At 56.6% G+C, this 27,991-nt stretch overlaps 1 protein-coding gene across 1 annotated transcript; it reads right to left on the bottom strand.

Moving 5' to 3' along the window:
• Position 1: 1 nt before the first annotated feature.
• Positions 2 to 27,991, bottom strand: MAPKAPK2 (MAPK activated protein kinase 2). The gene is made up of 10 exons (XM_053998226.1): positions 27,599 to 27,991; positions 8,238 to 8,377; positions 6,576 to 6,640; positions 5,857 to 5,936; positions 5,624 to 5,750; positions 4,916 to 4,991; positions 4,662 to 4,786; positions 3,520 to 3,605; positions 2,913 to 2,993; positions 2 to 1,339 (listed from the first exon to the last, which is right to left on the bottom strand). Exons 1-10 carry the CDS (start codon positions 27,845 to 27,847, stop codon positions 1,196 to 1,198), a joined length of 1,173 nt encoding a protein of 390 aa, XP_053854201.1. The 5' UTR covers positions 27,848 to 27,991; the 3' UTR covers positions 2 to 1,195.

A 27,991-nucleotide genomic window follows, 5' to 3' on the forward strand; every position in this document is an offset into this window, starting at 1 on the left:
GTGACTCTTTAAGTGTCTTTAATCCAAAGGACTGAAGAGCAGACTGGGAAGATTAGTATAAGCCAACAGACAAAAATAATTAAAAAAAAAATTTAAAAAAAAAAAGGGGGGATAAAAACCAGTTTTCAAAACAAATTAAAATTCCATACAGTGTCTAAAAAGATCACCTAAAAACTAAACATTGCCTTAAAAAATTGTTTTTCCCCATTCAAACACATTTAACGAAGCGAAACATCGTGACAAATAATAATAATAACAATAACAATAATAATAATCCATGGACTAAAGACTTCAGAGCAGCTGCAGGAGCCACACTGGGGGGACAGCAGCACCCCCAGCCCCGGCCAGGGAGGGGTCAGTGCTGCCATCCTGGCTCAAGCTGTGCCACCTCCACCCCTGCCCTGCCACCCCCTGTCCCCAGGGACCCCCCAGGGCAGCACCTCGCTGGGGACGGGGTGGGGGGGGACACATCCCTGCAGAGCTGGGGGGACAGGACAGCCCCCTGCCCCCCCTGCCCCCCCTGAGGTCAGAGCTGCATTCCAGGCCACGCAGGGGGAGCCAGAGCAGCTGCAGGCCCACGGACAGACACACACCCCACACGGACAGACAGACGGTGCTGCCAGGCAGACCCCCAGGGAGGGCTGGGGCGCTGCTTTTTGGCTCCTGGGCTTGATTTGGTGGCCACAGGGACCCCCCCAGGGCAGCAGGACAGGGGGGAGGGCAGCTCTCCTTCCCTGGAGCCCGTCTCTAGCCAGCATCCACACAGGGAACACGCTGTCTGGGTTTCAGCTCTACAGTAGTTTTTAAAAAATATTTATATGTTATATACCCTAAAAAGGTCACCACAGGAGTTTCCATGTCTTTGGAAGGAAGGAAGAGGAAAAGAAAAAAAAAAAAATATATATATAAATCAAAACTGTTTCACAAAAGAAAAATAAAAATCCAATTATTGGCGGCGTTCACCTACAGGACAAAAAAATCCCTGGCTGCAGGTGTGGATCTGAGGGGGGATCTCAGCACCTGCTCCAGAAAGGTCAGAAACACAGGTGAGTAGCTAAAAATAACTAGTCTGGTATAAATGTCTGAATTCCATGCGCTCGATAGAACAGTCTGTTTCTTTTTGTCTTTTTTTTTCTTAAAAAATATATATATATATAATAGTTATTGCTTTCTGGAGGGCCGGCGGGCGGGGCCCTCAGTGGGGCAGCGCGGCGGGCTCGGGGGGGTTGGCTTTCTTCCTCCTCTTCATCAGCAGAGGGTTCGAGGAATCCTCGATTTTCTTGATCTTGATTTGTTCGTAGTCCACTCGCATGGTGGCCAGGGCACTGGTCATCTCCTCCTGCGGGTGAAACATCAACTTTGAGGGATTTAGAGATTTTAGAGGAGCTAAGATTTTAGTTAGAGGTAAGCCTTACTAGAGTTAATTAAAATAAATGAGTAGGCCTTGATGAAGTTAAGAGTTAGTAGTTAACTGATAATTGATTGCTTGTCAGCACAATGTTTCGTTAGCTGGGTTTGTAATGAGGGAATACAGAAACTGACAAACAGCTTTTAGGAACATGAGACAATTGTGGGCCTCCTCTGCTCTGAAACCCATTGAAGACAGGGAATGGGAGTTCTACCAAGGTTCATTTGTCATATTTGCATTGAAAAGGCAGAAAGGGCAGAATGAGGAAGACTTCATTTACTTCCTCATTTTGGGACCCCTCCCCATGAAAGGTGTGGATATTCTCAGCTCAGTCAGAGAGAAAGAAGTTTTTCTAACCAGGCAAGAGCCTGGGGAGCAGTTGGGAAAGAATGTAAATAATTCTCTAATCTATCTTGTTGTTCACATTGTTTATAGATCTGTTCTGCTCCTGTGTGTCATTCACTGCACACCAGTGGTGTGGGATGTTTTTACTCTAAGACCAATGAAATGAGTCTTCTCCATGTTCTCTATATATAGAGTGGTACATTTGAAATAAAGAGAGAGCTCATTTTCTTTGCCTTCTGATCTGGAGTTCTCTGTTCCCGTCCTGCTCAACAGCGTCAAAAGGGACCACCGACCCATCTCAAGGAACAAACTCTGCATGCTTAACGGCTTTGGGAATGATTAGCACACGAAGCGAGGAATGGGATGTACTAAATGATGAATATGTATTTGTGTTTTGGGGTGTTCAATTCTGGTGTGGATAAAAGGACTCTGTAATCATTGGGAAGGTTGCAGTGTGCATTTGGGAGCTGTCCCACACGCTGCCTGGTGTCACAATAAACAAACACTTTCAACTTTAAACTGTTGGAGAGTTTTTGTCCGTCACAGCTGGACATCGGTACTAATCAATACCCAGATTTCTTTAATAAATCACGGGCAGGGGGCACAGAGCCATCAGCAAAGCCCCCCCAGGGTCCCCAGAGCAGCTGGGAATAAATCGCAGCAGGGCCTGAGTGTCCCACTGCCCAATGTTCCAGCTCGCTCCCAAGCACAGATCCCAGAGCCAGCACGCCCACACCTAACTGGAATCATGGAATTGTTCAGGCTGGAAAAGCTCTCCAAGGTGATTGAGGCCAACCATGCTGTGCCCTGTGAGGGTGGGGAGGGCCTGGGATGGGATTCCCATCCCCACAGAGCAGCTGTGGCTGCCCCATCCCTGGCAGTGCCAAGGCCAGGCTGGCTTGGAGCAGCCTGGGGCACTGGAAGGTGTCCCTGCCCCGGCATTTGAGGTCCCTTCCAAGCCAAACCATTCTGTGATTCCATGGCTAACCCAACACAGCCACTCCACGCTCCATCATGTCCCCAAGTGCCACATCCATGCAGTTTTTGAACACTTCCAGGGACAGTGAACAAGCCTGGTCTGCAATGCCACAGGAGAGGACATTCCCCACATGACAGAGAGGGGCGGAGCTTGGCAGACAGGGACAGAGAGAGGTTTTACCTTCACATCCTCCCACAGGTCCTTCTCCTCCTTCAGCACACGGCTGGTGTGCAGCGGGGTCTGGGGCACCTGCATGGATTGCTGCCAGGAGAGGGGAGGAGCGTGAGCTGGGAGCCACAGGCATCCATCCCATCCCATGCCTTGGATCCCATGCCATGCCATGCCATGCCATGCCATGCCATGCCATGCCATCCCATGCCATGGATCCCATCCCATCCCATGCCATGGATCCCATCCCATCCCATCCCATCCCATCCCATCCCATCCCATCCCATCCCATCCCATCCCATTATGCCATCCCATTCCATGGATCCCATCCCATCCCATCCCATTATCCCATCCCATGGATCCCATCCCATGCCATGCCATTCCATGGATTCCATCTCCTCCCATTATCCCATCCCATGCCATGGATCCCATCCCATCCCATGGATCCTATCCCATCCCATTATCCCATTATTGCATCCCATCCCATCCCATGGATCCTATCCCATCCCATTATCCCATTATTGCATCCCATCCCATCCCATTATCCCATCCCATCCCATGGATCCCATCCCACCCTTCCCATCCCATTGTCCCACCCCCCCCCGCTGTCCCCACTCACCATGATCCAGGGGTGGTTCATGAACTCCGTTATTGTCATGCGCTGGGTCGGGTCTGTTTTCAGCAGGTTTCGGATCAGCTGCTTCACTGCAGGGGTTGGGGCAGCCTCAGGGGCCAGCGGCTCCCAGGGGGGCTCTCCTGAGCTCCAACCCCAGCCCCAAAACCCCGGAGTGCCCACCTGAGTGCCCTGTGTGCCCTCCTGAGTGCCCTGAGTGCCCTTGTGTGTGCCCTGTGTACCCTCCTGAGTGCTCTCCTGAGTGCCCTCCTCTGTGCCCTCCTCTGTGCCCTCCTGTGTGCCCTCCTGAGTGCCCTGAGTGCTCTCCTGTGAGCCCTGAGTGCCCTCCTGAGTGCCCTATGTGTCCTCCTGTGTGCCCTGAGTGCCCTTGTGTGCCCTCCTGAGTGCCTGAGTGCCCTCCTGTGAGCCCTGTGTGCCCTCCTGAGTGCCCTGTGTGCCCTCCTGAGTGTGCCCTGAGTGCCCTCCTGAGTGTGCCCTCCTGAGTGCCCTGTGTGCCCTCCTGTGAGCCCTGTGTGCCCTCCTGAGTGCCCTCCTGTGTGCCCTCCTGAGTGTGCCCTCAGTGCCCTCCTGAGTGTGCCCTCCTGAGTGCCCTGTGTGCCCTCCTGTGTGCCCTGAGTGCCCTCCTGAGTGCCCTCCTGTGTGCCCTCCTGAGTGCCCTGTGTGCCCTCCTGAGTGCTCTGAGTGCCCTCCTGTGTGCTCTGAGTGCCCTCCTGTGTGCTCTCCTGAGTGCCCTGTGTGCCCTGAGTGCCCTCCTGAGTACCCTGAGTGCCCTTGTGTGCCCTCCTGAGTGCCCTCCTGTGTGCTCTGAGTGCTCTCCTGAGTGCCCTCCTCTGTGCCCTGTGTGCTCTCCTGTGTGCCCTGTGTGCCCTCCTGTGTGCCCTCCTGAGTGCCCTTGTGTGTGCCTTGTGTACCCTCCTGAGTGCCCTCCTCTGTGCCCTCCTCTGTGCCCTGTGTGCCCTCCTGCGTGCCCTGTGTGCCACACTCCTGGCCCTGCACAAACCCCCTGGCAAAAGCCCATCCAGCAGAGGTGAAGGTGCTGAGAGGTGAGCCCTGACACAGCCAGGCTCCTCCCAGCCCTGGAAAGGAGACGCCAGCCTGGGGACAGCCAGCGCAGGGAGCACCTTTACCTTCCTCCGACACCTCGGACCACTCGGGGTTGGGAAACTCGTACTGGCCCATTCGGATTCGCTTCTTCATGCCAGGGGAGATGGCCAGGCCGTGGTTGGAGTAGAAGGGGGGGTACCCGCACAGCCTGCACCAGGAGGGGGAACAGAGTCAATGTGCCACCCCAAAAACCTCCCCAGGAGCACCTAGAGGGCACAGGGCAGTGCCAGGAGCAGGAGCTGAGCCCGGCAGGAGGGAGAGGAACCCTCAGACTTACAGAATATACATGATGACACCGAGGGACCACATGTCACAGGACTTGTCGTACTTCTCTGGGCCCAGCACTTCTGGGGCTGGTAAAGGAAGGAACAGAAAGACAGAAGGAAAATCCTAAATCCGAGTGTCAGCACCGAGTGAGAGGGCTCTGACACCCCATGGAGACACCAAAGAAGCACCTGCAGCTCCCACCAGGCACTATGGGAAGCACTGCCTGGTGTTGCCCTGATTTTTAAAAGTGTTAAGTTTTCTTTTATAGTTGTTTTGAAAGTTTTAAAGTTCTTTTAAAAGTTTTCTATGCCTTCTGGTGTTTACATATTTCTACTGGAGTTCTCACACACCGTTCATGTAAATAATGATTGTTTTGCATTCTTCTTTGTAGAAAGAGAGAATTGATGGACTGTTGGTTTAACCAGTGTGGTTGGAGCAGTGGCAATTCCATCCTCCAATCCACTGTCACTTTTGGAATTCTATATATTGCGAAGTCAGAAATAAAATTAGCTCTTTTTCTCTTTTGAACTTACCTCACTTCTGTGTACTCATTTCGTGTCCCAATAGCGACAGCCTGGAGCAGCCCCCAGCTCCCTGCTGCAGCTCAGCAATCCAGGCTGGATGCAGAGGTGATGAGCTGCACGTGGCACCCTCCAAACCCCCCAGCTCTGCCCCCCCAGCCCTGCAAACCCCCAAGCCCAGCCCCCCAGGCACTCACCCACGTAGTAGGGCGTGTAGCACGGCGTGGCCAGCGAGTTGTGCGTGGTGGTTTCCTTGGCGAAGCCGAAGTCGGTGAGTTTGAGCACGGCGTTGGGCCTTTTGGAGGTGTACAGGAGGTTCTCCGGCTGGCAACACGCAGGGGGCAAGCAGTGAGCAGCAGGGCCGGGCCAGCCTGGCCCTGGCACTGCCCAGGAGGGCTCAGCACCGCCAGGGGAGGGCTCAGGGTGGTACCTTCACGTCCCGGTGCGCGATGTTGATCGAGTGCAGGTACTGGATGGCTTCCCCAATGCTCTTCATGATCTCCGAAGCCTCTGAAGCAGCAAAGAAACCACCAGAAGGAAGTTAAAAAGGGCACTGCTCCCTGGGGAACTCTACAAACCAGGAGTCAAAGAACCTGGCTGAGGTCAAAGGGGTTTTCCCTGCTTGAAGTCCCCCTTTCCATGGAGTCTCTGCCACTGCCCATCCCTGGGTATGGAGCCTGCAGCTCCCAGAAACTCCAGGGGAAGGGATGGGGCAGAGTCCAGCCCCTGGCCCTAACACCAAGGAGGGGCTTGCACCATTTAGGACACCCAAGCAGCAAGGAATCCAGCTGGGAAAGGTTTCCCCTTAGGATGGGAAGTCAAGGGAGCAAGGGGCTCAGAGTTTGGGTTGTGTGGTTGCTTTTCCTGCCCAGAGGAGTAGAGGGAATAAGATTAATGAGATCTATGAGAACCACAGCCCATGGACTTAGTTTTTTGAGAAAGGTGGGTGTTTCTGACAGGAGTGGGATGGACAGAGTGTGGGAGCAGCTGAGAAAATACCCCCTAACCCTATTCTCAAGTAAACACGAAAAGCAGGGCCCCTTGCACCCACATCCCTCACTCCCTGAGTGCAGAACTCTGCTGGGGATTCGGAAGAGTCATTGAGGGGAGGGACTGGCCTGAAAGCCCAGCAGGGCGTGGGCTCCATACCCCGTTCTGTGAAGGCCTGGTCTCCCCTGTCCTGAATGCGGCTGAAGAGCTCCCCGCCATCCAAGCTGGAAGAGAAGCAGCTGCTGTTACACGCTGTGGGTCCACCTCACACTGCCACAGGCAGCACCAAACCCTCTGCTGCTGAGCAGGAAACAATCCCCTTCTCCATCCCAGTCCTTGGGTTGGTGCTTCTGGGGCGTTTCCTTCCCGAAATGAGCAGGGCAGAGGCTCTGTGCTGGCAGAGGCACAGGCAGGCGTGGTCACCCCAGCAGCCCACAGAAACACATTTACAGTAAAGGCAGCAAATGTGGCTTGAAGTTGGTGAGAGCACTCCCAGCACACGTGGCCTCCTTTTGCTCACAAGACAACTGCCTCAGCAGCACCATGACCCAGCACAGAAGTGCTGAGCAAAGCTCAGGGCACAGGTGAGACATCAGCAGTGTCACAACGGGCTCCCCAAGCTGGGACACAGAGGCTGGACCCCACTGCAGCACAGCCAGCTCCCATGGGAGGTGTTGGAGAACCATTGGTGGGGTTCCCTCCCCAGGTACTCCCCAGGTTCCCTGTGTTTTTACCCCAGGGAAAACACAGCTCCCACAGAGATCGGGACTGAGGTATGGGAGAAATCTCCATGAGAGCAGGGATAATGGCACTTCCTGCCCCTGCCTTATCTGCCTGAAGCAGGAACAGTTTGGTTTTCCCAGTGCTGATAGCATCTCCTTGACATGCAATGACATCTGCAGCAGCAATAGCCTGCAGCCCTCGGGGCCCTCTGCTGCACAGAGCCTGGGAGGAGGGATCCAGAGCCTGTCAGGAGGGATCCAGAGCCTGGGAGGAGGGATCCAGAGCCTGTCAGGAGGGATCCAGAGCCTGTCAGGAGGGATCCAGAGCCTGCTCCTGCTGGAAGTCAAATCCTGCCTTGTGATGGGCGTTACCCCCCGAGCATCCCTTGGTCACATAGAACAGTCCTGGGGACTCTCCTCCTACCCCTCAGCCATTCTCTTTTTCCCCACTGCCACTCCTTCCGCACCCCTGGCTGCCCAGAGTGCCAGGGTGGTTCTCAGGCGCCTGCTTCCCCACAGGAGCTGCTCTGGGGGCTGCTGTGCCACGTGCCCTGGCACCGCTCCTGCACCCGCTGCCCCCCCGGGCGATCTACCAGCTTGCCAGAGGAGAGGTTTTGGCAAGGAAGCTGCATCAAATCACAGCTGCGGTTGGGATGTGGTTTCAATACTTTCCCCTTCATCCCTCCTCCTCGTCCCCAGGTTAATACCAAGCTCCTACCCAAACCAGAGCAGCTCAGCTGCTGCTGCAGGCGGTGCCAGGGCAGTACCCGCGGTGCCAGCTCGGCTTGCTCGCTGCCCCACCGCAGGCTGCCAGGAACCTGCTGCCTACCCCGGCTTTTGATGGCCAAAGGCAGTTTGGTTATGACCCACCTGCGAGAACCACAGGCCCCGAGCTGAGCGTGTTTTCAGGATGACTCAGAGCCAGCAGCCCTCGCTGTCCCCGAAGTCCCTCCAACGCCAGCGGTGCCGCTCCGCTGCCCGGGCTGCCATCCCTGCAGCTCACGGGCTGCATCCCCCCGGTGTCCCCAGGGCTGGAAGGTGCCCACCCCCCTTTTGGCACCACCCCACACCCTGCAGTGCCCCTGGGCCGGGCGCTCACCACTCCATGACGATGAGCAGACACTTCCTCCCCTGGTAGAGGTTCTCGTAGACGTCCATGATGCGCACGATGTGCGCGCACTGCGACGCTCGCCAGTGCAGCTCCACTTCCCTGCGGGCCTTGGGGCAGTCCTGCAGCATCTGCGGGAGAAGGGACAGCCCGTCAGCCCCGAGACACCCCCGGGGAGCTGGGTCATGACCCCCGGCTGGCACCGTGGCCACCAGAGAGGACGCGGGGGCGAGGGCCGGCTGCTCCCTGCGGGCGCAGAGAGCGCTCTGACAATGCCTCCATCCCCATCTAGTGGGAACACTAAGAAGCCGTTTGCCCTGGGCTTGCCCTTCCTCCCGAGGCTCACAAAAGCTTATTCGGGCTGCCTGCCACCTCCCAGTGCCCCACCAGCAAGATCTACTGCATTTAGGAGCCAACTTCTGCACCTTGATACCTCCACTGCTGCACCCCTGGGTGCCACCGAGCATCCTCACTCTCACCTTTGCTTTGCTGTCCCCCATCATTTCCCATCCATCAGCCTGCTGCTCCATGGGGCCCTCCTGACCACAAAAGCTCCCTCACCACAAATTCAGAGCCCACCAGCACCCGTGCCTGGGGAGGGGACAAAGCAAACATCCAGATGTTCCCTAAATTACAGCTCTTTAATGAGCCCCCTGCCCTTCCCAAAGACAACTCAGAGTTCCCAGGTGCAGGAAGGATTTGCTTGTCTGCCCTAGACTATTAGTTATGATGTTTGTCAGGATAAACAACCAGCCTTAATTATTGTGTTCCTAAATATAGAACAACAAACGTGTCTATCTTGAGCACAGTTCATTTTCCTTCCTGTCTCCGGCAGCCTTTGGGGCCGGGCTCGGCCTCTGGAGCAGCTCTGCCCCTTGGAGCAGCAGTGAGCAGGGGGATGTGGAAACACACCCCCACCCTGCAGGAAACAGCAGGTTTGCCCATTTCACCCAGATTTAGACAGAAAAGTCCTTCTGACCCCTCTGAGCTCTCCCCGACGTGCTCCAGGAGCAGAGGAGCATCAGCCCTGGGATGCTCTGCAGGGCCCAGGGTGGTTCTCAGCGCAGCTGGGATCTCACAGGAACAAGGATTAACTCCCAAAATCCACACAGTGCCCGTTTCCAGATGCAGCACTCACTGATGGTGCTGCCCTGGCAGGGTAACCCTGGCCATCTGCATTCCTGCCCAGAACAGCACAGAAAGGCACAGACAGCATGTGCCCTTCAGCACCCACCCAAAACACCATCCCAGCTCTGGTCACACCTCTCCCACCTCCTCAGCTCTCCTGGTTTCCCCAGGCAGAGGAAACCTGTGGGAACCTGTGGGAGGCTGCTGGCAGCAAACCAGAAGCTCTGCAAGGACCAAAGTGGCCAAAGCCACTTTTGTTTGCACAAGTCCTGGACATCGCTCACACCGGCAGCCTCAGGGCAAAAGGAAGGCAGGGCAAGAGGTGGCACAGCCCCTCCTTGCTCCTCTGTTGCTTAATTACCCTAAAAACTGCACCCTGCAGAAGCCAAAACCATAAGCAAGAGTAACACCAGCCCCCCGAGGAGCCATGCAGAGGGGACTGCAGAAAAGCCTGGCTATTTGCAGCCCTGCTCTGAAGAGCCTGGCGCGGGGAGCCAGGAAGCTGAAGAGAAAAGAGAAAAACAAAACAATTTGTAATTATGCGCTGGGAAAATGGACCAGCAGGAAGCAGCTAGTTAACATCATTCTGCACAAGACAAACAGCAGAGGTACAGCAAAATACATCCCATTTTTAGAGGTCACTCTGAGTGCTTTTATAGGAGATTAATTGGATTTCTAATGAAGTAGGAGGCAGCAGCTTCCATTACCTGCACCAGCAGGGCCCTGACGTTTGTTTTTGTACCCAGACAAGCTCCGGGAGCAAACAGCTGCCCCGGTGCTCTCGGAACACCCAGCTGTGCTCCAGCTGCTCCCTCTGCTCCCCTGCTGGCTTTGCACGGACAGGTGATGGAGAGGCTTAGAGAGGAGCAGATTAGTCCCCATTAAGGCAATGATTTGGTTAATTTAGGAAATGTTCCCATGAGGGGGGAGCTGAAGGCCAGATGCACTCCCCACTGCTGCTGCAGGAAGGACGTGAAAAGTATATTTGACTCTTGTGACCTGACACCGTCAGATTGTAAGAATATTTCCTCTATGATTTTAATGAGCTCTCAGTGTATTTTATGATATTAAGAAAGCTGATAGGCCAAGAAACACTTACATTGTGTTGTAATCAGGAAATAGTTGGCTTCTGATTGTGATGCTGTGAATTATAACATTGTCTCACCCTTCAAATGAGACTGAAAATGGAATAAAAGTTTTTAAAATGCCTCTCAGTTGCCCCATCTCTGGCAAGGAAAAGATCATAATCCAACAGGCAAGCCATGGCAGGGGCAGCCCACAGCCACAGCAGCACCTGCTGCACCCCAAAACTCCTGCCCTCAGCACAGGCTCTGGCTCCCTGTGCCCTGGGACACCAGGAATGTGCCAAGCGTGGCACAGCGGTGGGGCAGGAGCACTGCCACCAGTCTGTCCTCCTCAGGTGGGAGCCAGCAGCTCCCACAGCTGCCAACCTTCCCTCCCATTCCCCAGCCAGCAGTGAAACCTGGGGTGGGTGATGTCCAACGCATTTGGGGGTGTGACAACACTGCCCAGGCCCTAATTCGGCTCCGGTGCCCAGGGCAGCCTGTGGCCGTGGCAGGATTTGTATTTCTTGGCTCCCAACAAGGAGGCTGCGATGGGAAAATCACCTCGTGTTTCCCCTGAGGTTCAGCAAGGATGAATGCCCCCATCCCACCCCAGCTGATTTTGCAAGCCAGTAATGTGGAACACAACCAGGGTTAACCCTTCGATGGCAGCAGCTGGGACACGCTGCCGGACTCCCCACAGCTGCTCTCAGTTCAGCTTTCCCAGCTCTTCTCTCCTGTTCCCCTTCCGAAGAAGGGCTCCTTGGAGATCAAACTCTTCATTATTTCAGACGGAAAACGCTGCACTTCCTGCCTGCCCCTGCTGGAGAGGAGGGCAGTAACCGGATCCCCGCGTTACACAAGTGTCCCCGGGCAGGGCACAAGGGCAGCGCTGCCGAGGAAGCTCTGCCACCACCTCGGAGCAAATCCGGGCAGGAGTCAGACAGGAGGAGCTGCAGGGCTTCAGGTTTGCAGCCTCTGCACATCTCCAGACATCAGCTCATCACCACAGAGCACCCCAGCGTCCCTTCAGCATCGCAGGGGACAGGGGACAGCCAGGAGAGCTGTGCCAGCCCAGAGCTCTGCCCCATCCCACTGGGGCACCTCCCTGCAGGAAAGGAGGGAGAGCGGGGAAAGAGCCACTCCACCCTGCTGGCAATTAGGGAGGAAATTCAGCTTTCAGCCGCATTCCAGCTCCCCTCCCAGCAGCCTGACACCTCTGAGATTTGGGCAGACAGTGTTTGCTGCCATCCTGTGCCTTGGCTCGGCCCAGCTCCCCCAGGAGCCTTTCCATGCTGCGAGAGAAATTAGTTCTGTGTTCCTCTAAGCACCCTCATTAGGGTCATTAGAGCCCTCAAGCCCAGAGCTGCCACACTGCTGCCATCAGAGGATGGCACAGCCCAGCCTGATGTGCTCAGGCCCCCAAGAGCAGCAAAGGCTCCTCACCAGCTCCAGCAGCACCTCTGGGCTTTTCGCCACCTTGGAAAGACAGACCCTGGAAGCAGCTCATGAAAACAGAAACAGCTCATCAGGGCTTCTGCAGGAGAACAGCACCTCTCTGAGCAAACCCAAACCCAGGCTCCTGCAGGCATCAAACATGAGCTTCAGCTCCAGGGAAGAGCTCAGCACCACCTGGAGCTGAATTCCCCCCCCATCACCTCAGGACAAGCACAGCACAGGTGGGAGGGAGGGAGGAAGGGAAGGAAGGGAAGGAAGGAAGGGAAGGAAGGAAGGGAAGGAAGGGAAGGAAGGGAAGGAAGGGAAGGAAGGGAAGGAAGGGAAGGAAGGGAAGGAAGGGAAGGAAGGGAAGGAAGGGAAGGAAGGAAGGAAGGAAGGAAGGAAGGAAGGAAGGAAGGAAGGAAGGAAGGAAGGAAGGAAGGAAGGAAGGAAGGAAGGAAGGAAGGAAGGAAGGAAGGAAGGCAGGCTCTGGAGCAAAGCAGGGGGCTGGAGCTGCCCACGCTCACGTTCCCTCTCCCAGCGTGTCCTCAGTCACCACTGATTCAGTCTCGCCGCCTCCTCCTGGGATGATGTTCCATGAGTCATGACAGGTTGGAAAAGGAAGCTCCCTCCTCTCCTCCCCTGGCACGGCAGGAGGTCGCTGAGGACACTGTCCCACTGTCCCTCCTGTCCCACTGTCCCTCCTCGCTGTGGGTGCCACCACAGCCCCAAATGCTGCTGCCCCTCGGAGAGCCAAGCACACTCAGATGAGCAAGACATCCCTGTCCAAGAGGAACAACTCACCTGCCACGGGCAATTTCCATGGAAAGTGAGGATCAGGCTCACACGGGGGTGTTGAGCTGTCCATTTTCCAGGGCTGCCCCACGCTCACCCCGGGCTCTGCAGCTGCTCTTGCAGGCAGGGTGGTTTTATTTCCATGTGCATTTTGATCCCACCCGATTCTCCTCGGTCCCCAGCAGAACAGCACAGGCCATGCAGCACCCACCCCTCTAACAGGGTGTTGTACCCAGGCCCCAAACCACCGCCAGGAGCTCCCCTCAGGACCTGTCTGCACCACAGGGGTTAAAATAAACTCTTCTTGAGTTGCAGTAAGAATAAACCTACAGTGAAGAGAGGCAGGCTGTCATCCCCCAAATTATCAGCAGGGAAGCAAAGCAGAGCTTCCCCCTGCCTGGATCACACACGCAGGCTTTGGATTCCCCTGACCCGGCTAGCACAGGGCAAGGAGCATTTTTTCCTAATAAAGCAAAAGGGTTTCTCTTCAAAGGATTTTCCTCTTCTAATCTTCCCCTGCAAACTTGCTGCCAACTGGCGTCAGCTGCTTTACACATTTGTAGGGCCAGTGCTGGAAGCTTTGCACAGGCTGTTCCCACCTCTCCCTGCACTGAGCTGAGCCTGTAATGCCAGAATATTTGGGGAGCCCACAGGTAATGAACCCAAAGCCCCCCCAGTCCCTGCCAGACACAGCTGGGAGGGAGAGGGCAGCAGAAGGACGTGGAAGCTGCAAAGCTTGGTTCCGCTTTTGGTGTTCATGAGCTACAAAAGAGAAATAAAATCACGAGTCCCAGAGCCCCCGAGAGGAATTGTGTTACCAAACAGAGGGAAATTCATGGTTGAACCACAAGGCAATAACAATTAAAGGTGCAGCTCAGGAAGCCTCCCCCACATCACCGTGGCTCTTACATAAATCTTTACATTAACCCCATCCCCGCTGCTTACACCCACCACAACCTGCCCTGCTGCCCTGGTGACGGGACTTTCCCAAGCTGGGGCTCATTTCTGCTCTGCCCACGCCCAGAGAGCCACAGAAAGAGTTTGAAGCCCCAAGAGAAGAGGTGAAAGCCTCATCCTCACGTTCGTTTTGCCCGGGGAAAGCCAAAGAGCAGAGGTGACGCGTCCGGAGGAGGAGCCGCGCCTGGGTCCGGCAGCATCCTGCCCGCAGCGTGTCCCGTCCTGCCGGCCCGGCGCGGCTGCTCGGAGGGCTGGCTCTGCTCCCTGGCGGAGGTGGCTTCACCCAGGGCGGATCCCGACATCAGCTGCCCACCCTGCAGAGGGATGGGGCAGTGCCACCAGAGCCGGGTGGACACCGAGGCTCCGAGCCACACGAGCACAAGCGGCTCCATCCTCCACGTTCTCCCGCCTCGGGGAGAACGGAAAGGCTGGAGAAAGGATCCCAGCCAGAGAGGATTGTTTAGATTAGAAAGAGCAAGGCAGGAGAGGCAAGCGAGGCCGAGCAAACGCGAGCTGACACACACACACACAAACACACACAAACACACGCTCGAGCTGCTCGGCCGCATTCTCCCGGCCTGAATGATCGCAGCGCTCCGAGGAACACCCGGAGCCACCCGAGCTGGGGAGAGCCTCCCGACTGCACAGCCCGAGCCGAGCAGCCAGCCAGGCATGAAGAGGCTGCGAGAGGCAGGGGAGAGCTAAAAGCCCCGGCAGGAGCAGCGCGGAGGGAGGCAGATGTCGCGGCTGGGGCAGATGTCGCAGCGCGCTCGTCGCCGCTCCTGCGGGCGGTGTCGCAACGGGGCGGAGGATGGAGATGGGGCGAGGAAGAGGCAGCTCTTACACGGTGCTTTCACAAGGGGCCTCGCTCGCCCGCCGGCGTTGCACAAGCCCCGGGTCCCCTGTGCTCCCCTGCTCGTGGGGGTCCCTGCCCGGTGGGCGATGCTCGGGACCCCCCGCCCCGCAGCCCCCCCACCTGCCCGGGGCATCTGCTGAGCATTTCTCTCCCCCTGCGACAGATGCAGCAGCCATTCAGCCTTTTCAGGCGGCAACAAAAGCCTCTCGAGGCACACAAAGGCGGGGAGCAGAAGAGAGGCCTGGGTTTAAATAAGAGCCACCTGCCAGGGGCCCGTGTCCCCCGTGCTGCAGAGCCCATTTCCCAGCAGCAGAAACGTTCTTGGCACATCCTGGAGATGAAGTGTCCAAGTGGCTATCCAGGAGCAGCACCCTGGATGCTGAGGGAAGGGTCCCAGCGTGGCGGAGGCTTTGGGGATGAGGCTGGAGGGAGGAGATGGAGGTGGGTGGCAAGGGGCTGCAAAACTCACAGGAAAAAAGTCAGAGCAGGTAAATGGCAACAAGGCAGCAGCACGAAGCATCCCCGCTGACTCACACCCAGCAACAGGCTGGGGCTGGTGTTTAAGGGAGACAAATAAAGAGCGTCGGCTTCATTTATCTGAGAAAAACAAAATTAGGGGCCTATTCAGTCCCATGTTTTTGTTTTGGGAGCCTCCTCTTCCTTCCGGCCCCCAGCAGCAGCCAGTGCTGGGTTTGGCTGACTCACCTGACGCTCATCTCTCCAGGAGGCTCCGGGTGAGGAGCAGGAGCAGCCCAGGCACGAGCCACGGTCACGAGGTCCCACGTCCTGCTGTGCCACATATGGCTGGAGTGACAGAGCCACCACGCTGCCAGGACCTCCCCACGAATCCCACAGGGACAAACAGGGTCACAACGGCCGAAACGCTCCGACCCAGCCCGTCCCATCCCTGTCTAGAGACATCCAAGATGTCTCTGCCCACCAGGAGCCACCACAGCACTGGGCTTGAGCAGGGAAGGGACCCATTGCCTTGGGGCCAGAAGAAGCCACAGCCCAGCTCTGCATGGAGCCATTCTGGGCAGGGATGCTCAGATGCTCTCTGCAAACCAAACCCCAGATCCCACACACCTCTTCTGCCTCTGCCGGGGCCTTGCATCCACAAACACAAAGTGAAAGGTGAAATAAGGAGCCATGGGAAGGGCAGAGATCTTCCCAGCCTCACACAACACCTTCATGTTCCACGTCTTTGCAGAGCTGAGGGCCGGGGTCAGCTCCTCCTCCTCACCCCTCTCCTTGCCAGATTTGCTATCGGAGCTGACAACGGAACGGAAAAGCACACATGTGCTTTTATGATAGGAAGTGGTTGATATTTGCAGGTGTGATTAATACCGAAGTAAACACTGACGTAAACCATTAACTCAGGGCTGACCTATGGCCTTTGTGCTTCCCTCCCACAGGCAGAGCTTGAAAAAACCCCTTACGACCAGCACTGCACGGTGCTGCCTCCAGCAGCCCTGTACCCACAGCCAGGGGCTCCCCCTCAGCGTCAGAGGGACCCCAGAGCACCCAGAGCATCTCTCTGGGTCCTGGCTCCACCAGCCCTGGGGACAACCCTGCCTGACCTTCCCGCTACCTCTGATCCCAGGGGCAGCTCTGGATCCCCCACACCTACATCCCAGAACTGCTTTTATTTTTGGACGTGTCCACCCATTCCCTAAACGTTTCAGCTGGAAGTGATTTTGGGGAGAGGCCCAGACCCACGCCTGCGAGCAGAGCAGCCGTGAGGCCCTGCCAGAAGCCCCACGACACTCACTGCTTCCCAGCAGCTCCTGGGCTTGAGCTCTGCCCAAAAATGAAATTTCTCAGGGCTCAGCCCATGGGCAGGACAGAAGAGGCTGCCACCCTCCCTCCCAGCACAGGGATCCTGCCTGTGGCCTTTCAACACAGATCTTAGAGCAGCATAAATAAATGCACGTATATTTAAAGAAAGGAAAAAAACCAAACAGAAACACAAAGCTGCATCAAGGCCAGGCCCTCCTGAAGTGCCACTCGCCCCTGGCACTGGGAGCAGGATGGCCTGGGGATGTGTTTCCTGCACCCGTGCCAAGCCTGAGGAGGGTTTCATTTACGCACCCCCGAAGCTCAGTGACGACAGCCCCGTTTTGCATCATCCTATCTTCCTCAGCTGTTTGTTTAACACGGTTTCACCCCTGCCACGGGCTTTGTCAACACCAGGGCACAGCAAACACCTTGCTGAGATAAGCCAGGTTTGTGCAGCCCAGCTCTGCAGGGATGGCTGCTGGGACCCCCGGGGCCCAGCACCCACCTTGGCAGCACCCACCAGTGCCAGGGGGGCTGGAGCCACAGAGAGCCCACAGCAGGCACGGTGCCCACACCAGCCTGAGGCTGCCAGAGTGCTGGGGGCAGGAAAAGGCCAGGCCAGGAGCAGCTCGGGGGTTTCATAACCGGGCTTTGTCTGCGCAGGTGCTCAGAGAGGCAGGGGCCCCACGGCCCCCAACAGCCCTCCTCCTCCTCCTCCTCCTCCTCCTCCTCTCACATGGCACAGCAAACATGAACCTCTGTCACCACCAGCTCCAGGGCAGGGAGAGGGGCAGCCGCGTGTGTGAGGGGATGGCAATGAAGGGGCAGAGGGACAAGAGGGGACTGCACCCTGCTGGGTCATCCTGAGCTGCTCAGGGACACACATCTCCCACCAGCCTCTCCTTTGCCATCTCCCCAGACAGCCCCAAAGCTCTCAGCGCAGTCTCCAGGCTGTCTCTGCCCCACAGGCCTCCCTCCTCATCCTCCCATCACAGGGAGGCTGTACAAGCCCAGCACCCAGCAGGAGCTGCAGAAGGGCTGGTGGAAACCCCCGTTTGCCACGAACCCACGTGGGTGAAGAGCCAAGCAACACCCCAGACTCGAGACCCAGCACTACCTAAGGCTGGGCACTTCCACTTTACCTAGAGCAGCCAGGGTTTTAGGGGAAATCCTGGGCTCTGAAGCAATGCAGTGAAAACCTGAGAGCCTCCTGCCCACCCAGGAGCCAAGCAGGGCCCTCCTCCTCCAGCAGCCACCCCGAGACTCCTTCAGCCAGCAGGAAAACACAGTTGTGTTTCTATTTTTAAAAAAAAGCCCTTCTCTGCATCCTGCTGGCACCACATTAAAGCTCTCAGGACATGGTGGCTATTCTCAGCTCCCTGCAGGCTTTTGGCAGCCCCAGGAGCCTCCCCAGCACCTGTTGGCAGCAGCAGCCGTGTGGCCCCGGAGCTGGGGAGGTTTGGTGGAGCTGGGACAGAGCCCAGACCAGCAGTGTCTCAGTCAGCACCATCACCTCAAAACACCTCGGCTAACAAGTGTGCAAAACTCACCTCCAAGTGCCTGGGTGCACAAACTTCCAAAAATACCAGAGGGGAAATTTCCCCCCTGTTGGTGTTACCAAGGCTGGGCTCAAGACAGAGCAAGGAGTCACTGACCCATGGAGTGGTTTGGGTTAAAAGGAACCCTAAAGAACATCTCATTCCAACTCCTGCCATGGGCAGCAACACCTTCCACCCAACCAGGCTGCTCAGAGCCCCATCGAACCTGATCCAGTTTTGTACTCTTACATCTTTTCAATACACAGCAAAAACACGTGTGGAAAACTCACAGGAAAGATCCAGTTTTGTACTCTTACAGTTTTGTACTCTTACATCTTTTTAATACACAGCAAAAACACATGTGGAAAACTCACAGGAAAGATCCAGTTTTGTACTTTTACAGTTTTGTACTCTTACATCTTTTCAATACACAGCAAAAACACGTGTGGAAAACTCAAAGGAAGGAGTCACTGACCCTCCCATGGATGCTCAGTACCCCACTGCTTGACAGTGTTTACCAGCAGGCTACTTGATTTCTTACCAAATCCCACAGGCACCAAGTGGTTTGGACTCATTTTGCCTGCTAGATTAAAACGGAGATGGGATAAAAGGATAAATGCACGGATATTTAAACAAACCAACAGAAAAAATCTCCTCCTGCAGCTACTGCTGCTCCCTTGGCAAACAGCCTGGTCTCCTTGGGCATTCCCATAGCCAGCTTTTAAAAAGAAACCTCTCCCCTCAGCCAGCCTTACACACACCCTCATCCCAGGGCAGCGTTACCCGGGACCCCGGGTGCGGGGTGAGCAGGGGGCAGCTGCTCCCTCCGGGTCAGCCGGGGGCTCCTGGGCCCTGCTTTGTATGAATTTAAGCTTTTTCAATCCCACTTATTCACGAGAAGAGCTCAGGGCTGGGAGAAGCCAAAGAGCAGACAGGGCAGCCTTTGTGTGGCTCTGCAGCCCCCACGTCCCCCACACGAGCCCTGCAGCAGAGCCTGGGGCACTGCGGGGAGCAGCGGGGCTGGCACGGCCCCACAGAGCCTGGAGCAGCACCTCGAGTGAGCAGAGCCTCATTTCCTCAGCAAAATGAAGCCCTGAAGAGCCCCCACCTCTCACACAGGGCAAGGCTTAAAAAAAAAAAACAAGCCTGGATGTGGCACTGGGTGCCAGGGTTTAGTTGAGGTGTTGGGGCTGGGTTGGACTCGGATGATCCTGAAGGTCTCTTCCAACCTGGTGATTCTGTGAATTCTGTCTGCAGGGCTGCTGGGGGGGTTGTGTTCGAGGTGGGTACAGGACCCAGATGCCCAGTGATGGTCAGCAGCTCAGTCACTGAAACCCTGCAAGCATCAGCACCACGGCCCAGGCCAACCCTGCTGCAGTGACATCTGCCTGGTTGTTTCAGGGCAATCTTTGAGGAGAAGGAAACATGAAAGGAATGTTTTGGTTAAAACCAGAGGTGCTTGACCTGCTAAGAACACACTGCCCTTACTGCCAGAGCCTGGCAAAACTGAGGGAACAGGATGCCCTGAGCTTCCTAAACCCTCTCCTTGCTCTCATTTGCTGGACCCACAGGGTCATGCCTGACCTGCAGCCCCTCCAGGCGAGGCCCAGAAGTGGGAATATCACCCCAAAGCACTGCACTGAGGCACACAAACACCATCTTCCACAGCCCCCCCAGACTGTGGCAGAGGCAGAACCTCAAACCTGCTCCACAGCTCCCAGGAAAAAGCAGCTCTGGCTCCCACCCAGCCCGAGCTGCTGCTCAGCGGCACCCAACCCATTTCAATCCATTCAGAACCTCCTCATCATCTTCCTCACCCAGCTTTTCATCAGCCCAGCATCGCAGGGCTGGCTGTCTCCTCCAGCAGCTGGGGAATGGGACCACCAGGACACCTCCAGAAACTCCCAGGGACCTGGAACTGAATCCCACCACCCACAGAACATCTCATGTCCTGGCAGAGCTGTTCTTTACAGCAACTCTTCCTTACCACAAGAGATTGGGAGTCTGAGCTCCGAGGTGGAATAAGCAGGGTGGGAGGGGATGGAGAGGAGGTGTCAGTGTGCTGCTCCACCAGAACTGCACAGCCCCTCACACCAGGAGCAGGGCAATTCCTCGTGGGAAACACTGAGGACAAAAGCAAAAGGCTTCCCAAGCCTCCTCCAAGCTCCTGGGCCAGCAAGGGGAAGATGTTCTCTCCAGGAGCCTGGGCAGGCGCCCAGCAAGGGCTGCAACACCTCCAGGCTCCCCAAAACAGCCCTGTCCCCGGGCCAGCACTGCTCTGACGGAGGTAGCCAGCTAAAAATGCCAAATTCACAGCTCTGATGACTTCAGGAGATAACCCGAGTTTAAACTTGCTGGCAAGCCGGCCCTTCCCAGCACCCCAGAGCCTCTTGCGCAAGAACCGCCCGCCTGGGGCTCCTTCAGCAAATCTGCCCAGCACCGCGAGGTTGGGCAATGGCCCAAGAGGAAGAGAGAGCCACACCAGAGCCCGAGGGGACCCGGCAGCCGGGGGACACTGCTACAGGTGACAGTGGCTCCTTCAGCCCGGCTCTGGGAGTCCCACTGAGTCCCAGAGCCGTGGTGACAGCTCAGTGACAGCCACAGTGGCCTGCTCACTAAAACGAGTGGGAATAGAACACGTCTGAGCTGTTCCTACACTGAGCTGGGAGATGCCATAAGGCTCATTGCTGCTGGAATTCAAAACCATCCCTGCTACCACACACCTCCCCTGCTCTCCGTTTTATTTACTGCTTTTGTTAGACTAAGCTGAGCACAACACGCACACTTTGGGGTTTGTTTGGACCTGATTGCACCTACTTTTCCCTCAGCCCGGTGGAGAGCCCCAGGATTCCAGCCCCATTCCCTTGGAGCCGGCTCCCGCCCGCACCCACAGGCGCGGGAGGCGATGAGCCGCCGCTACTGGAACTGCAGCCCGAAGGGGACACACAGCCAAATTTCCACAGCAGCCCCGGCTCGTGTTCCAGCCACATTTCCCTGAAAACACACACTTGGCAGGACATGCAAGGAGCCTTTGGAGAGGCCGCCCCGGCTCGGTGCAGCGCAGCAGGGCCGGAGGACAGCGGGCAGGGAGAGCGGCCGCTCCAGCCCTGGGAGCTCAGAAGATGCTCCCAAGCCAGGAGGTGCTGCAGCCCCTGGGAAAGGGACAGCACCGAGTCCCAGCCTGCTGTGACACAGGTTTAGCCTGACTCAGTGTGAGGCACACAATGACCCCAAACCTGCCTGACCCCCATCTTCTGGGGCCAGCAGAGCTGGAAAGGTTGAGCTCGAAACGGGCACCCACCTGCAGCCAAGGGCACAAAGCAGCAAACTTAATTATGGTGACAAAGGAAATGAATCCCTGATCCCCAGTCTATGGGCCACACCGGATAAGGACACCAAGAGCAGAGCAGCAAAGCCCCAGCCTGGCTGGGCGCCCCAGGAACATTCAGATCTGGGTTTGCATTTTGGACTTTATCTCTGGTTTAGGCTACAGCTCGCAGGGCAGCCGGGCATGGAACCACGTGCGGCCCTGACGCCTGTGGCCTGAATAATCTCATTACATATGACGGCAAAGTCTGTGCCAGCTGCACAACTCCTGAGCCAGAGAGCTCACCTGCCCTCCCCGCTGGGACAGGGCACTTTGGCACAGCACTGAGGGAAGGCCCTTATCCACACGAAGATGCCACCATCCTCCTCGGCAGCACCAGAGTGAAGCTGGAGCCACAGGGGAGCTCCCAGAGTAGATCCTGTGTCCCCCTCCCAGTGACGCTTTCCACGGGACATTTTTGTGGCTCACAGCACCTCCAGCAGAACTTTTTGTTTCAGGTCATCTCAGGTCCAGCAGCACTCAGGGACTGGTGCCGTTAGTCCCCTCCCCAGGCCTCAAAGGAGCAGCGACTTAATGCAACCATTAAACCTGCCAGCCGCTGTAATCCCACCTCAAACCGGTAGGATCTTAAAAGGCTGAAATCTTTGAAATCACTCAGCCACGGGGTACAAAGGAAGAACAGTTTAAAAGGCTGCTAAAGCTCTCTGCATTCAGACTTGCTCTTGCTCCAAGCCCTGCACTTTGCTCCCCATCCATCTCCTTTGGGGAAGCGGCCACAGAGCTGAGAGCCCTCCCCAAAATGAGCCCCCAGGGCACGCTCACAGCCCTCTGCCAGCCAGAGCTGAGAGGAGAGGAGATTTTCAGAGAGCAAGAGAGTCACGAAGTGGTTTGGTTGGAAGGGACCTTGAGGGTCATCTCCTTGCAACCCCCCTGCCGTGGGCAGGGACACCTTCCACCAGACCTGGCTGTTTTTTTCATCTTGCAATGAGCAATGAGGATGGGACCCACTTTCAGGGGGACACAGACCTCAGGGGTATGTTAAATTCAACACTGTCACCCCCAGATATGACCACGATGCTGACTCAGTGTGACTGCCCGGGCTCCAAACTGGTTTTTTGGGGAGTGGTCAGGCCAAGCTGCATTCCCATGCCAGCCTCTGGAGCTGGTGGAGGGATCACCCTGGTCCTGCTTGAAACTCTCCCCCCTCCAAAATCGGCCTGCAAGATCAGCCAGGTCCTGAAGACCCTCTGCCAGCTGCTGCCTCACCTCTGCAGCCCACAGAGGAGCTGAGCAGCCTGGGGTGGGCAGCCTGGGGTGGGCTACCTGGGACACCTGGCACAAGCCAGAGCCCTGCAGCAGGCCTGGGGTGGGCACGGGGCTACCTGGGACACCTGGCACAAGCCAGAGCCCTGGAGCTGGCCCATGCCAGGCTGTGGCAGCCGCCCTGGCCCCGCAGCCAGCCCCAGCATGGCACAGGGGAGGCAGCAGGGGAGGCAGCACGTTATTCTTGGAAACCAGGAGGTGAGGTCATGCTGCCTGAATGCTGCAACTTGAGGCCAGACGAGCGGGGCCAGTTGTGCTTGGAGAGGAGCCTGACTTCTGCAGCGAGGGCCGTCTGCAGGTCGGGAGGCTGCCTGTGCCCCGAGCAGGAGGAAAGGGTTTCTGAAGGAAGGAGGGCTCTTCCCGCTCAGTTTCTCAGCAGACAGCAAAACCACAGCAAAAGGATGGGTTTGAAAAGAGCCAAGCCCTTGGAGCACCCTGGTGTGGGGCACAGGAGCCCAGCGGGAAGGCTGAGAAGATGGCAGATCCTAAACCTGGAGTGATGCTGCTCCTGTGCCACAGATCAGCCCAAGGGCCGCTTCCGAGCCGGCCGCTCCTCTGGATGCCTCCCACGTCCCTGCACCACCCTGCAACCCAGCAAGAGCTCTTCCATCTCAGCAGGCACCACAGCACATCCCAGAGCTGTCTGCGAAGAGACAAGTCACCAACTTGATCCTTCAGGCTTCCCCAGCAGGAACCTCCTGGGAGTTTTCATCACCTGTGCCCACCCATCATGTTCCAAACGTGCCAGGAGACCTGGCTCCCAGGCTGCACAGCTTCAGTGATTGTTTCAGTTACTATTTACACGTTGTTTTGGCTGTTTCACAGCATGTGTCTGGCAAAGCCCAGCCTCTGCTCTGCATCACTCACTACCCGAGGCACAGCCATCACCTCCACAGCCCCGTGAACCAGCACTGCCCTGCAACGAGGCTTTCCTGCTGTGTGTGTGGAAGTGATGGCACAGACAGCACTAATCTTGCCAAAGGCCAGCAGGGCTCGGTGTGAATGGCAAAATCATGGTTTTACCTGGTGGTATTTGGCTATTAAATCACACATCCAGGGGCTGTTTCCATCCTGTGTGCCACAGGCAGCTCAGCTCCTCAGCCCGGTGCCGCCTCTGACGTTCAGTAAATCACTGCATCTCAGTTCTGAAAACATGGGAAACGTCTTTTGCAAGACCCATGGCTGATGGCATTAGATCATTACGGAGAGGAAGAGCCCCGCCACTTCCTGAGCACATACCAAAGAGAAAACCCCTGCTCCCAGCCTTATCAGTCCATCACAGTCGTAGCTCTGACTGCTCAGAACATGTGAAGTGTTTAACAGAGATTATGGCAAATCCTAAATCGTTTAAACAAACTCAAACCCCAAGTCAGTAGACTCCTTTGGTCAATGAGATAATAAACCACAGCTTTGGAAAAGTCAGTGATGTCACTGCAGTTTCCACAGCTTTTCAACCACATCTTGCACAGAAGGCCACAGCAAAGAAATTTCTGATTATATAAAATACATGGCAGAACTAATTAAAAAAACATCTCTCCACTGAGAGAGGGCCAGAAGAACAGCAGACACAGCAAGCTGTTTCCCATGAGCACGAGCCCAGCATCTCCGTTCACTCCCTCACTTGAGGGATGTTTTCCCAGATGGATTTTTGGAGGGACACAGCATTTGCTCCCAAACGAAGCTGCGGGACACGGGGTGCTTTGGCTGCACGAACTCACTCGTCCACAGAGCTGCTCAGCCATCAGCTCTGAGCTGCCTGCCCTAATTCCACAGCAGGCACCTTCCCAGAACAGCAAACCACAAGCACCATCCTCCTTCCTCCTTCTCCATCAGGGGAGCCATCACTCATGGGTTATCAGATGAGGCCAAGAGCGAGACTGAGAGTTTCGCAAACACGCCCCAAAGCACCAAAGATGCTCCAGAAACAGGAGCAGCCCCCACGGCCCTGAGCTCCTCCAGCCCTTCCAAAGCTCACCAGTCCAGGTAAGGATCTCCTGCTTTGAAGCTGTAATCAGCAGCGAGGTTTGTTCACTTATTTTAGAGGAAACCTGCTCCACAAAGAGCTCCATCATGCAATGCATACAACAGAGAAAAACTCATCACCTGTAACACCAGTCCCCACTCTCCAGCCTGGCTTAGCTGCCTTTTCCTCGTGGAATTAAGGCAGCCAGCCCAAAGATTAGTCTTAAAAGTGGAATTTGCAGCAGGCAAAGAGCCCTCGCTCCCAGCCCCACCACTGCAGCCTGACCACAGCCAACCCTGCCAAGTCAGGCCAGCAGTGACCTACATACAGCAGCCTCCACAGAAATTACAAGGCTAATTTTGCCTAATAATAAATCACGCCAAGGTACAAGGAAGAACGGGGTAAGGAACCAGGCGTTTCAGCTCCATTCATCACCCCTCCCAAGGCTTTCTGTTCCCACCCTGCAGCAGCTCATCGTGCTTCAAACAGGGTCAAGTCACGGGTGGCTGGGACCATCCGTGGCTGCTTCACACCAGGTAATTCAGGGATGCCACACTTCAGGTACCAAAAAAATACAATAAAACTGGGAGTGGGAAACAGAAAGATGAACAAGAATCTATAAGAAAAGTAGAGGAATCTCTTGTTTTCACCCAGGTACTACACAGCAAGCAGAACTACCACCCATTAACTCTCACACAGCATCATTTTATTTAATGATGTGTCTCTGCCATGGACTATTGCTCTGGAACGAGAAGAAAATTTGCCTTAATGTTTTCACTGCTGCTAGAACACTTTCCCCAAGCTCAAGCTCTCCTGGAGCACTGAAAAGTTCTCTTCAGCAAAGTGACTCCCAGCAAAACCCTTACCAAAACCATCTCTTGATTTGGGAGGAAGAGCTTTAACAGCACAAGAGTTGCTCGTGACCCAAGAGGAAGCACAACATGACCAGAAGACACCGTTCACATCAGGGAGGGACACAACTGCGTCTCATCCCCCAGTGAAGGATTGCATCATTATACAAGATTTTGGAACAGCAAACCTAAAGAATGACACTCCAAATGGAAAGGTTCACTGCACAACCAAAGCAGGCAGCAGACAGATTTCAGCTGTGGCTCCTGGCAATAGGCCATCAGGATTCTTTTAAGCATCATCTGAAACATGACAACTCGATGCAATCACTTCTGTGGATCCTGCTTTAGGTCATCTTTCCACTCTGCTGCAGCCCATGAGTAATTTGGACCCAAATACCTCTCCACAGGTCTCTAGCAGAGACGTCAGCCCGGCTGCGTACCCGAGGAGGGCATGAAGTCAGCACACATCATGTCTAGGGCAGTCACCCACACCAAGTTTGGGCTCTGCAGCTCTGCCCAAATATCCCAATGCAGTAAGCCAAGCCTGTAGCTCACACTCGTGAGGGCAGGACGAGAACCCACGGGCTCGTCCCAGAGCCCAAACTCCCAGCGTAGCAGTTGGGAAGGTGCTGGAGGGAATCACTTACAGTAGCAGCTGTGCTGCTCTTTGAGAAGCCAGGGACATGTCCAACCACTCAGCTGAACTCGTCCCTCCCCGTCAGGGACGCCAGGAGAGGCCAGGACAGGGGACAGGCAAGACAATCCCTTTTCCTAAAAGAGATTCAGGGTCGAATATTCCTCATCCCGCAAGAGCCACACAGACACTCTACATCACCCTCCTACATCCCAGCCCTGCACTCCAGGAGTGTTTCAACAAGCCAAGGGACCCGTGTGACACGTGACACAAACCCTGACCCCTCGCTCTGGCACGGGCAGCGTGACAGCACCAGCCCTGTGCCCCAACCACGGCGGGCAGAGGAACCTCCGGCCTCAGCCTCCTCCTCCTCCTCCATCCTTCCCCTTTCAGGGCTGCGAGAGGGAAGTGCTGGGATCTGTGCTTTAAATATGTGACTCAACTTCAGAGGCGAGGAGCCCGTCTGTCAAAACAGAAGAGGATTTCGCTAATTTTCAACCCAATGAGGTGACAACACAATGTCACCCCGGAGTACAACGCGGGGCGGCTCACGAGCAATGTCTCTGGCATTTCTGAGGGAAAAGCCAAACTTCCATCACCCAACTGACCCCACTTGCTTAACCACAGACATTCAGCACCGTACCTTGCCCACTCCACCACCTCTGCAGCACAACCTGTACCCCCAAAGCCCCACGCTCGTTCCCTCACTCGGGTCAGGAACCCCAGACACCAACAGAGGGGCAACTCTAAACACAAAAGAAGAGGGGTTACGGGTTTAGGTGGGAGTTACATCTTTAGGTGAGGGTTATGGGTTTAGGTGGGGTGTTTTTAGCCTTCCCAGTTCTCGGGGTAACGCCAAGGATTGGAACAGCTCATGTGTGGGCGCAAATTGCACGGATGCTGGAGAACACGGCGCTCCCACCGAGCAGCCAGCCTTGCTCCCGCATCACCCGGCGTGTCAGGAACCATTCAAACTTCCCCAAGCCTGGCTGGCAGGGAGACACGCTCCCCTCTCTGCTCGTTTGAAAACAAGGAGAAGGGCCGCATCACCTAGAGCGTGTGCTCAAACACACCGTGCAGCCACTGTTTATCCACGCCTGTCAAAGAGAAGCAAGTTAGGGACAAGGGGTAACATCGTAACGCTGAAATATTCCCGGTGGGAAGCGGGGGAGGACAGCCGCTCGGTGTTGGAGCCGGGAGGGGACATGGCACGGGGACAGCGAGCAGCTGCCCGTGCGTACAGCACACACCACGAACGCCCCACGGAGGAAACCCCACGTTCCGCGCTGTGTCCCCCACGCTCGGGGATGCGTTCCAAGGTGTGCATCCCCCGGGGGGGATCCCAGCCAGGCCACGGTCTCCTCTCCACTCCTGCCCACCCCCCCCCACCCCCCCTCGGGCTACGAAGATGTCATTTCGCTTCGTTTCCCACTACAAAGCTGGAAAGCCGCGTCTCGCTGCTCGTAATGGGGGGGGGGGGGGGAAAGACGAGATTAAAGCGCGGCCGGAGGGGCGGGCGGCAGCTCATTGTCCGGCCGGCCCCGCTGCCGCCGATGGCCCCCCCGGGACCCCCTTCCCCCCGCAGCAGACACCTTCCATCACTGTCAGCAGCGCCGCTGCCGCTCCCGGGCCCCTCCCGGCCGAGCGCCCGCGCGGTCCCCGCGTCCCCCCCGGTCCCCGGCGCGGGGTCCCCGCGCACCTTGAGCGCGAACTTCTCGCCGCTCTTCTTGCTGAAGATCTCCAAAACTTTCCCGTTGATGCCGAGCCCCAGCACTTGCGTGGTGACCTTGTAGTCGTCCGTGATGGCATTCTTCCGGATCTGCAGGCCGCCCTTCCCCGGGAACGGCGGCGGCCCGTGCGGGGGAGCGGCGGGCGGCGGCGGCGGCGGCGGCTGCGGCGGCGGCGGGCTGGGGAAGCCGGCGGGCGGCGGCGGCGCCCCGGAGAGCATGGCGGGCACCGGGTGGGCTCCGGGCGGGCTCGGGGAGGGCTCCGGGAAGGCTCCGGGCGGGCGGGAGGGCGGCGGAGCCCCGCGGGCCGCGCGGGATGGGCCGGGGGTGCGGGGGGTGAAGCAGCAGCGCCGCCGCCGCCGCCC

The sequence above is a fragment of the Vidua macroura genome, chromosome 24 (genome assembly GCF_024509145.1).
Source record: "Vidua macroura isolate BioBank_ID:100142 chromosome 24, ASM2450914v1, whole genome shotgun sequence".
In the NCBI taxonomy this organism is placed as follows: Eukaryota; Metazoa; Chordata; class Aves; order Passeriformes; family Viduidae; genus Vidua; species Vidua macroura.

What these genes read in the sequence shown, in the direction of transcription:
- MAPKAPK2 (XM_053998226.1), bottom strand. Translation starts at nt 27,847, where the DNA reads ATGCTCTCCGGGGCGCCGCCGCCGCCCGCCGGCTTCCCCAGCCCGCCG. An exon ending in CTGCTCATCGTCATGGAGTG is followed by an intron (nt 6,641 to 8,237) that starts GTGAGCGCCCGG and finishes CTTCTCTTCCAG; the next exon opens with CTTGGATGGCGGGGAGCTCT. An exon ending in CCAGGCCTTCACAGAACGGG is followed by an intron (nt 5,937 to 6,575) that starts GTATGGAGCCCA and finishes TTGCTGCTTCAG; the next exon opens with AGGCTTCGGAGATCATGAAG.